A 15,414-nucleotide genomic window follows, 5' to 3' on the forward strand; every position below is an offset into this window, starting at 1 on the left:
TTTGGAGCTTTTATTCTCCAATAAAATCATCATTTAAAATCTGCATTTTGTATTTACTGCAGTTATTTTTGTATTAAACTTAGTTTGATCATCTGAAACAAGCATAACTGTGGAAAACCCCAAGAAATCAGAAAGGGGCAAATAATTTTTTAATGCACCAAATTGCAAAAAGGTAAAAAGCAGTTTTCATTCAATATAATTACACAGCAACTTTAAAACCATCCATTGTTTTTTTAATAAAGCTTGTAGCGTACATTGTTAAACAGCCAAGTTTACCAAATCAGTGTAAAAGGACGGAACAAGAGAAAACTAGAGATAACGATGCATGGAGACCATTTTCATTTATCAACATTTACTTTTAAAAAAGTGCTTTTATTGAAAATGTTATTTATTTGCAGGTCACTGGACTATTTTATTTACTCTGCATCGTCTAACAGGTACCTAAGAGGTAAACATGCACTCTGTAGTTCGCTGTTACACCTGAGACTCATTAACATGTAAATAAAATGACATCATTTGAAAAAGGCGGCTGCTGATGCGACCCCCAGCCTCCTGGTACATACACGGGGGGCATCAATTTTAAAATCATCAAGTTACTGTCACCTCGACGTCGCTGCGATTCAAACTACACTAGTAATACGATCGTATAAACTCCTACGTCACCGAGTTACTGTGTTCATATGCATGTCCAAACTGTCACCTTGGGGAAAAAGTTACACCCCCCCCCCCTCAATTTGTTTGTGTAGAGGAGCCGTGTGTTATATCTGACAGAACCTTTACATTTGGTTAAGCACTGCTGCATCACACTGATGTCTGGGTTCAAACAGCAGCTGACATGTTCTACCTGTGCCTGCTTCTCTCCCACAGACGTGCACAGGAGGTTAGGACAGACAGCTGGGACACGGGTCAGCATGCTGGTTATGCAGACTCAGGCTTCAGATCGGCTGCCCAGTTATCTCCATTGAACATAATACGTTTTTGGGGGAGGGGTTTATAAAGCATGGACACATATACACACACTCACGTATATATTTAGAGACAGAGGAATGTGAACACCACGCACATTCAAGTTTCAACACTGAAACCAAATGTTTTAAAGCCATGCAGCACGTGCATATTAAATATTAGCATTAACGTAAACGTGGCAACATCAGCCGAAGCACATCAAACAGGCTAATGCATCAGATATATAAAACCCAACACCCACGTAAACGCAGAAAAACCTGTCCTAGCATGTGTCGGATGTTTATTTCCCCTCCTGTGATCAATGATCCTACTCAAACATCCAGCTGGTATCTTAGTGTATTGCACTTAGTAAGCCATGCAGCATCAGCAGTCCAAAGAAAACAAAGGCGTTAGTTGGGCAGCGGTCTGTTCCAGGCATCTGGCTGCCACATCCGCAGGTCCACCAGGATCTGGTTCAGCTTCTTCATCCACAGGTTTCTCTCCTCCTTGGTGTCAGCACTCAGCCAATTTCTGCACAGGAAACAAGCAGAGTGTTGACTGTCATCAAGCCACTCGTCAGGAGTAGGTACCTGTCCATATGGTGGAGACTTACCTGGTGACACACATGGTGTTCTGGCACTGGCTGACGAGCGTTTCTCTGTCATCATCTCTCCGTGGTCTGACGGTGATGAGCTCCAACGTGTTGGGCCGGGCACAGAACTCTCTGCTGGCTGGTTCCACTGCCTTACTGGTACAGTTGGACAGGTTGATGCGACCAATGGGATTCTAAGAGATGCAGAACAACCCTGTTCAGTCAGAGGTCTTTACACATTTTATTCTTAAGGCTTTAAACTTTGGCTCCGTCTATTTAATGAATTTCAGTTGTTACTGCAGGTTTAGAGCAGTCACATATTAGCAGCAGTCATTGTTTGCAGCACGTGAATGTAGAGTAACAGACAAACTTGCTTGCGTGGCTCGTAGCATTGTTACTAGGGATGCACCGATACTGGTATCGGGGCCGATACTGTAAAATGTGTGTGTACTCATACTCGTAAAAGTTAACCGATACCATGAACCGATACTAACTTATTTCATTAATCAGAGGGTGGCTGGTCATTTCTGTTGTAGTTTTTTTAGATTGGCCACTAGGGGGCCAATTATTTATTATTTATTTTATAATAATTATTTTGTTTGTTTGTTTACAATATGGATACTCTGCAATAATTTAAAAGTTTATTTTATTCTCAAACCTAATTTGTATTTATTTAATTCCAAACAGAAGTGTTTATTTATTATTCTGAAAGCTCGAGACAGTGCCAATAGTTCAGTGATATTTTGTTAAATTACAATGTGGAGACTCTGCAATAATTTAACAGAAGTGCTTATTTTTCACTTGAAATGTTTTTGTGGTCATTTTTATTAAGATTTTATTTTTTATCGGCAAAGAATAAAATAAAACCGGTCTTCCAATTCATTGCATGTGTGTGTGTGTGTGTGTGTGTGTGTGTGTGTGTGTGTGTGGTAGAAGTATCGTTTTTTGTACTCTGTATCGGCAAGTACTCAGATCCAAGTATTGGTATCGTTGCATCCCTAGTTGTTACCTTTCTCTTTTCATCGTCTGGGTAAGTCCAGTAGGAGATGCAGTATCCTGACAGGACGCACCATCGTCTGTGCCAAGCTCCAAACCCACTAACATCTTCAAACATTGTCTGTGGTAAGAAAAAACAAAGACAGATGATTAGACTTCAAGAATAGTTGTAGCAGCACATTAAGGCCAGTATCAGCCTCATGAGCCATACTCACCAGAAAGCCCCTTTCCTCCACCTTTGAGCCCACTTCACAGTGCAGCTTAAGGTAGATGTGGCCCTCCAAAGGGCACAAGAATGGCACCTGTGACCCAGAGCAGTCAGAGTGAATAACACTTCATACAGTACTGTGCAAAAGTCATGAGCCGCTGCATATTTATTTATATACTACTAGAAAAATAAGAAATGACAATCATTTGATGTGTGTGTGTGTGTGTGTGTGTGTGTGTGTGTATATGTGTGTGTGTGTGTATATGTGTGTGTGTGTGTGTGTGTGTGTGTGTGTGTGTGTGTGTGTGATGGTTAATACTTAATCACATACATAGGCTGACATGATTACTGAGTTTACAGATGCATGAGGATGTAACAGTGTGAATGGAGACAGATATACGTGAATATGAACTCAGGGCTTTCTTACCTTCTCCAAAGCAAACTGGGTCTTCCCAATTGAAGCCAGGGTGAGCTTGTATGCTCCAATCAGAGCAAAGTTACTGGTGCGAACCGCATTGGGGCCTCCAGGACTGGCCACAACTACAACAACATACATCATGCTTAATAATGACAAGTGACACAGGGGGGGAAGTACTGAACACGTGAAAAAAGGAAGGTGCAAAAAGGCAGCTGTGAGTAATTAGAAACCTGCTACTGGGTGCAAATTCATATCAGCTGGTTCCTATAAAAAGGTGCCTCATTACTGACATCTAGTGAGAATTTCATCTCAAAAGAATCTTTAGAAATATATTTACTTAAAAAAATTGGTGATGTGTACCCACTCTGGCTCCATCCGTCTCATTTGTTTTTTTTCAGACATACATTATAGCGAAACATCTGCATTTTGGTTTTGCTCAGATACAACTTTCCAAACAAAAGCTGTCACACTGACTAAAGACGTCACCTGGAAGATAGGGGTGGGGGAAAAAATGGATACTGTGTAGCATGGTGATATTTTGTTTGCTAATAATGTATCGATACAGAAACAGCAGAAATCGATACTTTGTTACAAAAAGGGTTTTTTTCTGAGCAAGAATCCTGACATTCCTTCACTGTCCAAATGTGTTTAACTTGTTTTTGGCAGCAATAAACATGACAGTTTACTTATTTTAATTTAAGACATGTTTTATTTTAATTAAGTTTAAAACTTTTTTATTTAATGTAAAATTATATTTTGTTTTAATTTACTTTCAAATTCTTCAGTTGCTGAAGGGGCTGCATAGTTTTCATAAACTGCATAGTTCAGAATAGCTATAATTGTACCAGATGGTTGATTCAGTTAAGTTGGACTAGACTGTAATACAAACCGTTCAGTTTGTCAACAATCAAACTGAAATGAGAGAAAGACTGAGTGTGAGACTTTGATATTAGAGAAAATGAATATTGATAAAGTTTACCTTTATGTACAGAATCTGAATATCGCAAAATATTTTAAAAAAATTGCAATAATATCGTATCGTGCGTTAAGTATTGTGATAATATCGTATCGTGGGATGTATGGTGATTCCCACCTCTACTGGAAGAGTATTGAAACGTTTCTCCTGTTTAAAATGGAACAACTCAAATGAACAGAGAACAGATCACTGACTCATCAAATACATTTATTTGACCTAATAAAGCTTAAATATTGAGACCATCACTCTGCATCTTTTACACTTTGTTACATAACAGTCTTCACAGCACAGTTTGTATAAACCTTAGTGTCACATACCTGGTGTCTGTGTCGTCTTCTGCAGGAGAAGAATAAATTAATTAACATGTGGAAAAAAGGAGCTTTTTTCTCATTTTTCCTTTAAAATTTTAGTTTTTAAATACTCACAGTGATGGTGAGGAACTTCTTTGGAGTGATCGCCTAGGAAGATGAAGAAAAAACATAGTAAAGTGAGAACACACACACACTAACAGCACATCCCAACAGCAAACAAAAGTAAAATAAAACAGGAATTACTTTCGACTTGTTGGTTTTCTTCTTCTTGTCGCTGCAGATTTCCCGTTTCTGCACCTGAAAGCAAACAGCACTGTGCACCATCAGTAACACTGCAGAAACTTATAGAGGACCATGAACAGACGGCGTCACAGAAACACAGCGTTGCAGAACGAGGACACGTACCAGACAGTATACTTCTACACTGATGTCAAAGCCGCTGTCGACGTCAGATCTGAAATAAACGAGTAAATAAATTGATTGTGTTTAGTGTTTAATGACAGAGGCGACGTGCTGACATGATGAGAGGACCACAGCAGTGCCTACACTAACTGCTTCTGTCTTAGTCTGACTCACATGGTGAACTTGGTGGGGAAGGTGAGGGTGTCGCCACTCAGGCCACGGTGCGTCGTGGCTAAAGGCGTGGCCACAATGTTCTCTGGTCCCGCCCTGATCATGATGAAAAATGAATGTTTGGTAGACTCTGAAATAATGGAAACAGCATGACAACATTAGTGTGAAATTGTTGATTTCACTCTGTGAAGATTCTCAAATCTCACAAGTTTAATAAAAGCACTCGTTCAGATGTGGTCTAATGGAGAACATGGAGACCTGCAGTGTTATGGATCGTGTACCTGGTTTATTGGCAGTGGAACAGACAAAGTCTGCCTTGAGAGGCAGGCGTAGCTCCTGCAGGGTGATGCAGCCTTTGGAGGCCGTCGGCTGCAGGGCTGCGGGCCCCTCTTTCCTTCCTCCTGGACTTCCTCTCAGCTGGTCCAGCTCCACCTTCAGTGCTTCTCTCTTTTCGCCTGAGGCCGTCAAACGTAAACAAAGTCATGTCTTTGGGGCCAAAGCACGTCCCTCATTAACCCTCTAAACATGTGGAACGTCGACACAGGGCAGGTCTGTGCAATGCTTTCACATTTTATACAGGAAACTAAATCTTAGCACTATGTAAAGTGTATTTTTATTTGTGTTCCTTTACTCAACAACCTTGAACTAAGGAAACATTGCTTACTTGCCACCAGCAGCAGCCTCTCCGCCTCAGCCTCCACCTGTGAGCCTTTCCCGTGTTCTTCGTCGGTGCAGCAGTTGAGTGCCTGGCTGGCTTGATAGATAACCGTCTGCTGCAGGTTGATTTCATTTGTCAGAATCTACACAAAAGGTAGATTGTTGTGTGAGATCCGACTGTAGTTTATTACCAGTTGAAACCCTACATGGTACAAGTTTAACGTAAACCTTTATCTTCTGTTTGACGCTGAACAGGCTGGATGCTCGGGGCTCCTCGGCTCTCTTAGAAACGTCTTCTCTTCTCACAATAACCTGCTTCACGCTGGGCCTCTCGGTGTTCTTCACCCTGGTTGACCTGTACGCGTCGATGCTTGCACGCAGCAACAAACGCTCAGTGAGACGGTGAAAGCAGACGAAGCATCTCAGCGCTGCGCGGAGGAAACACTTACCTGTAGGGAAGCTTGTGGTCCTCACACGAGACACTTGCAGCATCTCCGTCGGAGGAGGTCTGGAAGCTTTCGGCTTTGGCGACGTCGTCTGGAGGCGTGCTCTTCATAATGAACGAGTTGGCTGGAGTGGACGTCTGCACGAGTCATGGAGAAAATATTATCACCGAGCAATAACAGCTGCGTTTCCATGGACTCGTCGTGCTTACCATCATTCTCTTTTCTGGACTGTTCACCACAGCGGCCACGGTCTCTGCCAGTGGAGTGAGGAGGGACATCGAGGAGATGTTTAAAGCATCTTCCTCATCGCAGCTGTGATCTTCACTCTGCTCTAGATCTCCAAACAGCTCGTTGATGACGGTAGAATTGATGGACTGATCTTCTCTTTTCTCCTCTGGGGTCTCTTCAGTCAACGTATCTGTAGTGTGAACAGCCACTTTCAGGGGGCTGGAGGTCGACACTGGAGGGGAGCTCATCAGCTGACGACCTGCTGTTTATTTAAACCCATGTTAGAAACCTTGAAACTGTCATCAGGAGTTTTGTTTTGTTGTGTAGAGCTGTACCAACACTCTAAACTCAAAAGTTAAACTGGATCACTGCTGAGGGTCAAACAGAACCTGGTGACATTTGGAGGTGTGTGCAATCACTCAAACACACAGCAGTCAATGCACTGTGACTAAAAACAACATGCCAACACCAGATAACTGATAGCTTCACTGTACCAGCAGTCCGAGTACTCGGTCTCTGTTTGGGGCTGTCATGCAATACCTGAAGGAGCGCGCTCGCCGCGTGCGTCAGATGTCTTATATGGTGCAGGGAGTTCATCCGGTGGCTCAGATGACATCACTTCTCTCTCAACAGGCTTTACGACCTCGTCCTGAAAAGTACATCATTTGAAAAATCCAACGGGGTAAATGCTGGGAGACTTTGGTCGTGTCCAAATTCATGGGCTGCATCCTCCTGAGGACCCGGCCTTCGCGGTCTACGTGGGCAGGGTCCTCAGAAGGTCGGGTAGGCCGGAAGTAAACGGCTGTGAAATGTGACGGTCTGCGTTCAGATCTGCGTCACCGCTGTCTCGGTGGAGTTTAATAAACTCAGCCGTCTCACACTTCTGTTTAATCAGTTTTCTGTTTGACGTTTATTCAGCTGTGTGAAAACCACTCGGGGGATTAATAAAGTTTTATTTTATCTAATCTAATCTAATCTAATAACTTTAATCTCAGCCAAACCGATTTACTCACGAACAAACAAAACACTGAAAAAAGCCCAACAATAACATTTTTAGGTTGTCTAAGTGACTTATATATTACGTTTAACCTGAGTATCAAAAGTCTGCGGTGATGTGAAAATGATGTGCCGGGAGTTGTGCCGTTCTCGGCGGCTTCAGTAACCCTCGAGCTCCCGGCGAGCTATCGAGCTGGTGGGTAACAGACGTCTCCGAAAACATCGAAGCACTTTTGCAAATATGCGATATCTTGATAAACCGAGCAGATATTTGATGTTTACACAGCTACTTTCTCACCTGAAAATATGTTAAAAGTTTATTTTGTGACCCAGAAAGATTAGTAAGAGTAATTTTAAAACTTAGTAGCGGCCGCCATTGTTGGAAACTGGAGTTTGGCTGGGCCGCGCTATGAATTCTGGGATACGGTAGGCCACGAAGGACACACGCGACCATCCTTCAAATTCGGGGAAAAGGAGGACGCATTTGTCGGCTGCATTCGGAGGAGTCTACGAATTTGGACAGCCTTCGGCGCGTCGCTGTGACGTAATCGGTCTACAAATGCGTCCTCAGGAGGAAGCAGCCCATGAATTTGGACACGACCTTTATTTACTCTGTGTGTGCCTGATGCTTCCTGTCCAACCTTAGCGTCCGCTCCTCCTTCTTTGTCCTTCCACATTTTGCTGCTCTGCTGGAAGCGACTGCAGATTTGAGCCAGCTCGCTCTCACGCTCCTGAAACAAGCTTGTTATTAGCACGTGCCATTCTGCTGTTCGGATGAGGGCGAAAAACATGACTGCAGCACCAAGAATGACATCAACCTACCAGTTTCTGTCTCATAGTGATGTCAGCGGTGCTTGTGTTTGTAGCCTGGGCAGCTCTGAGTCTCTCCTGTACCGACCTGGTGTTTGGACTCACGGAGGCAGCGCTGCTCTGTGCGCCGCCTCGAGCAGGTGAGCTCTGGTTGATGCGCTCCCGCAAAGATTTCACTCCTATTTGAAAAGGTAAAAATCACTCTTTCAACCCTGATGTGAGCAGACAATTAAAGGACAATGTAGGACGGTGCCCCTGGTACACGAGTGAATAGAAGCGGCTGATGTGCTAAGAAACTGGCCATATCAAAACATGCAGAGACTAACACTGAGCAACTTTCATCAGTCCAACTCACCAAAAGCTGCTGTAGTGACCTTTTCCCTGGAGACTGGAAGGTCGGATGAGCTGGGCTTGGCACAAAGCTCCGGCTTCTGTGGGCTGCAGGAGACATTTGGGCCTTTGGACAGGGCCTGATGTTTTTGGGGGCTTTGAAGCGCCGACATGGAGGAGCTGGCCTTCTGCTGACTAGATAAGAGGGCCGGTTCCTCAACCGAGGTCTTCTGATGAATAGAGGAAACTGTAGCGCCCTGGTTGGAGCACTTCTGAGGACTGGATACCGAGTCGGCGTTTTGAAGGCTTGGAGAAAACGCAGCCTGCTGAAAAAAAAAACAGATGGAAAGTTTATTTATACAGATTAGGATGGATTTCCCAGGAAACCTCGCAGGAAAAACTAAAATTTGAATAGTGAAGCGATTATGCAGAAGATAAAAATAATACCTGTTTGGAGATGCCCGTGCACTTGCTCCTCACGGTTGAACTGGTCACCGAAACGCTGGGTTTAGTGCAGGAAGCCGCAGCATCTCTAACTGTGAATCTGGGACTCGACGAAGTAGCGAGCGGCTCCTTTGCTTTCTCTTTGGGGGTTTTAGCATGGCTGACATCATCCTCCCAGGAACCAATGGTTGCAGCCAGGTTGGCCAGTCTGCCTCTCCTCCCAAGGGAAGTTTCTGAGGAGACAGAGGGACTGGCAGCTGGTCGGGCATCAAACGGTCTCTTTATCGTGGATACAGGAATACAGTCTGAAGGTACAGCACAAGCATCTGAAAAGGGAGAAACAATTTCACTTTTACACGTTTATTCACACGTAAAAAGCGAAGACGTTATCTGGAATTTCAGGATTAGAGCTCATCTGAATCCTTCTTGGTGTCATGAACTGTAACCTCACTCAAACTTATTTTTGGTTAAAAGAATCAGTGCGTGTTATATCGTTCTACATTACATATATGAGAGATTTCTTTAAAATAAACAGCATCAGAAAACATTTCAACCTCCTGTTGTCTGCTTGTAGACGTGGGAATCACCAGACAACACAATACACAGTCACTAAAACCTGCCATAAGACGACTCACTACCATCAGTCTGACACGCAGCACGAGCTGTTTGTGAAACTACAGCAACTGTGAGAAATGATCAAAAATCCCACATCTGTGACTTTCTACATAGTAGGGGTGGGGAAAAATCGATACTGTGTAGCATGGTGATATTTTGTTTGCTAATAATGTATCGATACAGGGACAGCAGAAATCGATACATTGTTACAAAAAGTTTTTTTTCTGAGCAAGAATCCTGACATTCCTTCACTGTCCAAATGTGTTTAACTTGTTTATGGCAGCAATAAACATGACAGTTTACTTATTTTAATTTAAGACATGTTTTATTTTAATTAAGTTTAAAACTTTTTTATTTAATGTAAAATTATATTTTGTTTTAATTTACTTTCAAATTCTTCAGTTGCTGAAGGGGCTGCATAGTTTTCATAAACTGCATAGTTCAGAATAGCTATAATTGTACCAGATGGTTGTTCAGTTAAGTTGGACTAGACTGTAATACAAACCGTTCAGTTTGTCAACAATCAAACTGAAATGAGAGAAAGACTGAGTGTGAGACTTTGATATTAGAGAAAATGAATATTGATAAAGTTTACCTTTATGTACAGAATCTGAATATCGCAAAATATTTTTAAAAATTGCAATAATATCGTATCGTGGGATGTTTGGTGATTCCCACCTCTACTACATAGACAGAAATTCACATTTAACTTTAACATTTGCACTCAGCACCTTCCTGCTCCATAAGAAAATAACCAGAAAACAACCAGCTGGCAGCAGTTCAGTCCCCTGAGTTGTCACCGACTTGTTCAGATTATTGATAAAACTGCTGACTGACTGTCAGGCGACCCGTGCAGTCACCTTTGCTGTGGACAAGCACTTAGTCACCACAAGCTACAGACTGTGGAACAAAACACTCAGTCAGCTGGATTCAAACATGGATTTTTTAGCTTTGTTTTTGTAGATGTGAGGAGGCTGCTGTGCTTTTCTGTCTCGTGGCTGAGCTGTTTGCTTGATCTGACTTAGGAACAAGCTTCAACCTCAGTGTCTCCAGAGTTTGATGTTTTTTTGGTTGAGCCGATTTCATGTAGATTCCCTCAGCTGTTGTTATCTCAGGATGGTGCTCGTTTGTCTCAGACTCATTTTTATTTATTTCTGATCATGTTGCCCCGCCCCCTCCTGAAGTCCTGTTAATAACTTCCTGTAAATTTAAACTCGTTTTATGTAAATTAAAGAGCAGGAAACTGTTACCGTCAGTGTTCCAGCACTTCCTCTGCTCTGCCAGGTGTTTTAAGCGTGATTTCATGCCGGCAGCAGATGGAGCTGGATCCTCTTTGTTACTCTGAGCTGGATTGGCGGCTCCTATCTGTGCTTCTGTTCTGCTCGGAGGAACAAGAGCAGTGCAGACGGCCACCTTGTCGGGTTCTGGGCGTTCTGCTTTCAGCTGCACTGCCTGAGACTGCAGAACAGGCTTTCCTGAAGTCTTCTCCGAGGAGGAGGAGACGGGCCGGATGCTGGCTGGACCCACCGGGGGCTTTTTGTCTGTGGGAGGATCTGAGAGGGGAGGAGCTTGTGGCATCACCGGCTCCTGGTTCTCTTCATCAGCTGCAGGTTGGACATTTTCTCCAGAGCACTTGCGCTTCGAGGGAGACGGCTTTGTGGACGTCTGAGGCGCTGAACACAATAAAGAGATTTAAGCAAACAAGACAGCTGCAGCTCAGAGGTTAAAGTGCCAAAACACTAAAGGGGCTCCTACCTTTATCAATAAGAGACTCGCTGATCACAACGTTTGTGTCAGTCAGTGGCTCTCGAGGTCTTTTCACCACCTGTCTGTTCGCTGCGTTGCTTCTTTCTGCGAGTTTCTTCTGGAGGTTCTCTCTGCGAGCTCGAGTTCGCTCCAACAGTTTCTAGTTTGGTAGAGTTGGGTTGTTAATAAACATCAGCTCTGTAGTGTTCAACTGCTTTAGTGAAACAGAGTCAAGCTACATTACAAACTAAAGCCAGGTGCACAAAGGATGCTGCTCCCAGATACAGTTTCTGTATCAAAGATCATTTACACGTGTTTACACCTCATATAAATGGTTTAATAGTCTCCTATAGCTTTGGGCTCTCACTGTTCTCTTTGACTACTATTACAAATAAATACAAGCATGCCATTAAGTAAAGTCTGGGAGCAGGCAGAGCTCTATGTTGCTCATTTCACCTGCACACAAACTGTAAATAAATACTGTTTATTTATGTTAAAAACGCCACTGAGCACGTTTAACACGCGCTTTTACAGCAATCATACAAATAAGTGTGTGCAAAACTCAAACTATCACTTTCACACTGGAAGCTGGGATTCCCCTCACTGTCAGATTCTGTTTCTTAGTCAGAGCTGATAACTCCTGAAACATGTGAACGCATCCAAAGAAACACGAAGTAACCAAAGATAATAAGAATGTGTTTCTTTCCCTCGTGTTTCTAACACTGCGTTTACATTTCTCCTGTTTGTTATTTCATTCTGCTGTCTTACTATTTATATTTTAATTGCTGCATATTTATGCACCCATAATCTCGTTGTCCATGAACAACTCCACTAAAGGCCTAATTCTATTCTATTCTATTCTGCTGTGCCAACACATACGACACCCTACATCAGCTCTGCAGGCGCTGACGAAAAGCATTGCTGAAGAATGACGCACGCCTCCTGTACGCCTGCGGTTTAATAATGACATCAGACATGATTCATTTCGGTTAGTTAGCTGGCAACACCGACATGAGTGAAAATAACAGAAAAGAAAGAAACAAGTCCGACTGCTGGACACAGCCACGGACACTCCGCGAGTTTAATGACTGGGGCGTTGTTTAAGGAGCGCTTAAATATAACGATCATTCAGGAGCGAAATACTTGTTAACTTGTTCCAGCCACGTACATACTGACATTAAAATGAGACACTTTTTCGTGGCTCATGTAGTCGTTTTGACCAAAGAAACACGTGACATGTTTTCTTCAGCCGTGTTAAAAATGTCAACGTCTAAAGCTAATAACAAACAAGCTAATCGCCGTGCTGTCTGAGCGCTACCATTATAACACTTGGTTTTTACGTTAGCTGTGCACTATCCAGTCACTTTAACGCAGCTTCTTCCGTTGTTGGCTGATTAGTGAAGTTTTTCTGTGACTCACCTCAGTAAACGGATCCATTCTGGTTACTTTCTAACAACTCGACTGCAGTTTGAAGTAAAACTACTACAACTGCGTGTACAGAGAACTACGCGACTCCAGCTTCTCTCTTTGTACCAAACAGCTTCTGTTCAAATTTGAATTTCGGCGCTGTCACTACTGCGCAGACTCCACATCGTCAACGGATCACTGAGAGCCAATCAAAATCACCGAGAGGGGTCGTGACCGGTGTTGTGCCAAAGAATGACTTCCGGTGTTTCTGTGTGTTTTATGTTTGCTCAGATGACAAAATAATCTGCAGTCAACAGGGTTTACGAAGGTGTTACATATAAAATAAAGAAATGGCCTGTTTTTACGACTCAGCGTTATTTTACATACTGTGTTCTACATTATATTTGATTCAGCCCTTTTTGACCACTTAAAATATTCTGAAATTATCGTTATGTTAATTTTTGTTTTTGCTATTTTTGCTGCCCTCTTGGTCCGATCTCTTTTGGAAAAGAAATATTTTCATGTCAATGAGTTGAATGTAAATATATACATTCATTAATAACATAAAAGTTGCTTTGCAAAAAAAAAACGGATTGCAGTTTCTACCTTGTGACAAAAATATTGTTTCTGGCTTTAAACATTTGTAATTTACGATCGTTTAAATGTCGCCAATCAAAATTTTGGAAAATGTCGGAAATTGCTTTTTTGGCAGGAATTACAATCCTGTCTAAGTTTTCGCAAGAGGAAAAAACAAAAACATAATTCATGCCAAGTTCCCGGTACTACAGAGTCATGCATTCTCGTATCATGTATCACCAGCTTCGTTGTTGGATTCAAAATAGTGATGGGTCGTTCGCGAACGAAATGGCTCTTAGAGCCGGGTCTTTGAAGTGAACGACGCGAGCCGGCTCCTTATTGGGAGCCGTGAGGTTTTTTTTTTTTCTTTCTCTCACCCTCTCTCTCGCCCTTTTTTCCGCTAAACTCCGCATGCGCGGCCTGTACTTTGCGCTGGGCAGAGGGGGGAGGGGCGTTAGTTACACTCGCAGTAGCACAGGAACAGAGCCAGAGAGAAAGAGAGCGAGGGACAACACATTAGAAAGGTATAGTAATCATCCACTATTTTCAGTTGCAGATGATAAAGGATTCAGAAATCATGCAGGCCCATATGACAGAGAATGTGCATCTTCTTTTTGTTTTAATATTTTAATTTATATTTAATTGTGTTGTGGTTTGCAGTGTTTTGTGTTGTTTCACGTTAAATTTGTTTAAAAGGAAAAAGCTAAAAATTTAAATAGTTAAAAGTTTAAAATGTAAATAGTTGTTTTTTGTATTATATGATTTATTTATTACATTTTATGTGGAGTGAATAAATAAAGTATACTTATGGTGGCCCTTAGAAACAAAGCACGTACAAACTCCAAAACACGTACAAACTCCTAAGCGTGTACAAACTCTAAAATGCGTAAAAACTCCAAAACACGTAAAAACTCAGAAGCACGTACAAACTCCAAAACACGTAAAAACTCAGAAGCACGTACAAAAGACAACAGAAGTGCTCCAGGATGCAGGGCGCAGTGTTGAGCTTTTGTTACCTAGTGGCTACACAAGCCAGGAAGTATCAACAACCAGATTTGGTTGGTACTAACAGGTAAATGAACTTTTTTTTTTTAATTACTTGAATAAATATGAGTGCTTGTCTATAAATACACAAACAATACACACATGCTTTCAATTGTGTAATTTAAGTGATCTGGGTAGCTCTGTTTTGGAAGTTCAGTAAACGCTAGAAATGTGTTTTGGAGTTTGTGCGTGCTTTTTTGGAGTTTGTATATACTTTAGAGTTTGTACGTGCTTTGTCTCTAGGGGCCATATATAAACATATATAAATAAAACCACTTTTTTTACATTAGTAATTCCTTTTCTGCATAATTTTATATTATTGTTAATGATTAAATAATTAAAGCAACAAAACAACCTGAAGAGCCGGTTCGGAGCCGAAAGAGCCGGCTCTTTTTAGTGAGCCGAGCCGAAAGAGCCGGATCTATAAAAAGAGCCGGAAATCCCATCACTAATTCAAAACCCGCTGCAGCACATTCATGGGCGGAGCCTGCTCAGTGCTTTGGCTGTGGCCAGGGCTGGACTGAGACATAAAATGGGCATTTTGACTAGAGACCGGCCCACCAGGTATTTATAGGAAAAGCCATAAAGCCTTTGAATGAAAACAAACGCTGCAGTGACAGTGATGTTCAGTCTTGTTGGCATATATGTATGATTTCTATACATTTTCCATAAGATAAAAACTTCGGTTGTAAGCTTCAGATAATTATTTATTAAAAGTGAGACATTTTAAATGAAAATAAGAAACAAAAGTATTTCTTTGTGCCCCCCTCTCCCTGTTAATGCCCTACCTGCCCCCCTGGCAAAACTTTGCTAGACCCGCCCCTGCACAGTTAGCAGCTGTCAGCTACTTAGAAAAGGATCCTGGTGTTATTTGTCTCTCAGAAACAGTTCATAACTTCAACTCATCCATGTGACCTAAAAGGTAAACCTGTTTCTCCATCACCTGTTCAGCTCTGATGATTCAGTAAGGACGTCTCCTGGTTTCATCTGCATGTTTCCCTCTCACCACATATCCAAACCGACATCATGACCAGCAGCTTTACAGCTGTGGCTCCAGCAAACATCAGCCGATACTAGAAATTAATATTAAATAAAT

At 42.3% G+C, this 15,414-nt stretch overlaps 1 protein-coding gene across 3 annotated transcripts; it reads right to left on the reverse strand.

The window, feature by feature from the left end:
- Window positions 1-405: 405 nt before the first annotated feature.
- Window positions 406-12,862, reverse strand: anln (anillin, actin binding protein). 3 transcript variants are annotated; one of them, XM_085147789.1, is made up of 23 exons: window positions 12,711-12,862; window positions 11,301-11,451; window positions 10,796-11,218; window positions 8,934-9,256; window positions 8,512-8,809; window positions 8,169-8,335; window positions 7,988-8,077; window positions 6,891-6,999; window positions 6,332-6,612; window positions 6,126-6,259; window positions 5,905-6,046; window positions 5,684-5,819; window positions 5,301-5,474; window positions 5,023-5,149; window positions 4,852-4,900; window positions 4,690-4,743; window positions 4,561-4,593; window positions 4,453-4,471; window positions 3,169-3,281; window positions 2,749-2,835; window positions 2,547-2,654; window positions 1,559-1,731; window positions 406-1,476 (listed from the first exon to the last, which is right to left on the reverse strand). In XM_085147789.1, exons 1-23 carry the CDS (start codon window positions 12,726-12,728, stop codon window positions 1,356-1,358), a joined length of 3,330 nt encoding a protein of 1,109 aa, XP_085003915.1. In that variant the 5' UTR covers window positions 12,729-12,862; the 3' UTR covers window positions 406-1,355. The 3 variants fall into 3 exon arrangements, with proteins under 3 accessions (XP_085003915.1, XP_085003914.1, XP_085003913.1); XM_085147788.1 differs by having other exon boundaries at window positions 6,332-6,609; window positions 8,512-8,812; window positions 12,711-12,861; XM_085147787.1 differs by having other exon boundaries at window positions 8,512-8,812; window positions 12,711-12,861.
- Window positions 12,863-15,414: the final 2,552 nt, after the last annotated feature.

Source organism: Neolamprologus multifasciatus, chromosome 22 (assembly GCF_963576455.1).
Source record: "Neolamprologus multifasciatus chromosome 22, fNeoMul1.2, whole genome shotgun sequence".
NCBI lineage: Eukaryota > Metazoa > Chordata > Actinopteri > Cichliformes > Cichlidae > Neolamprologus > Neolamprologus multifasciatus.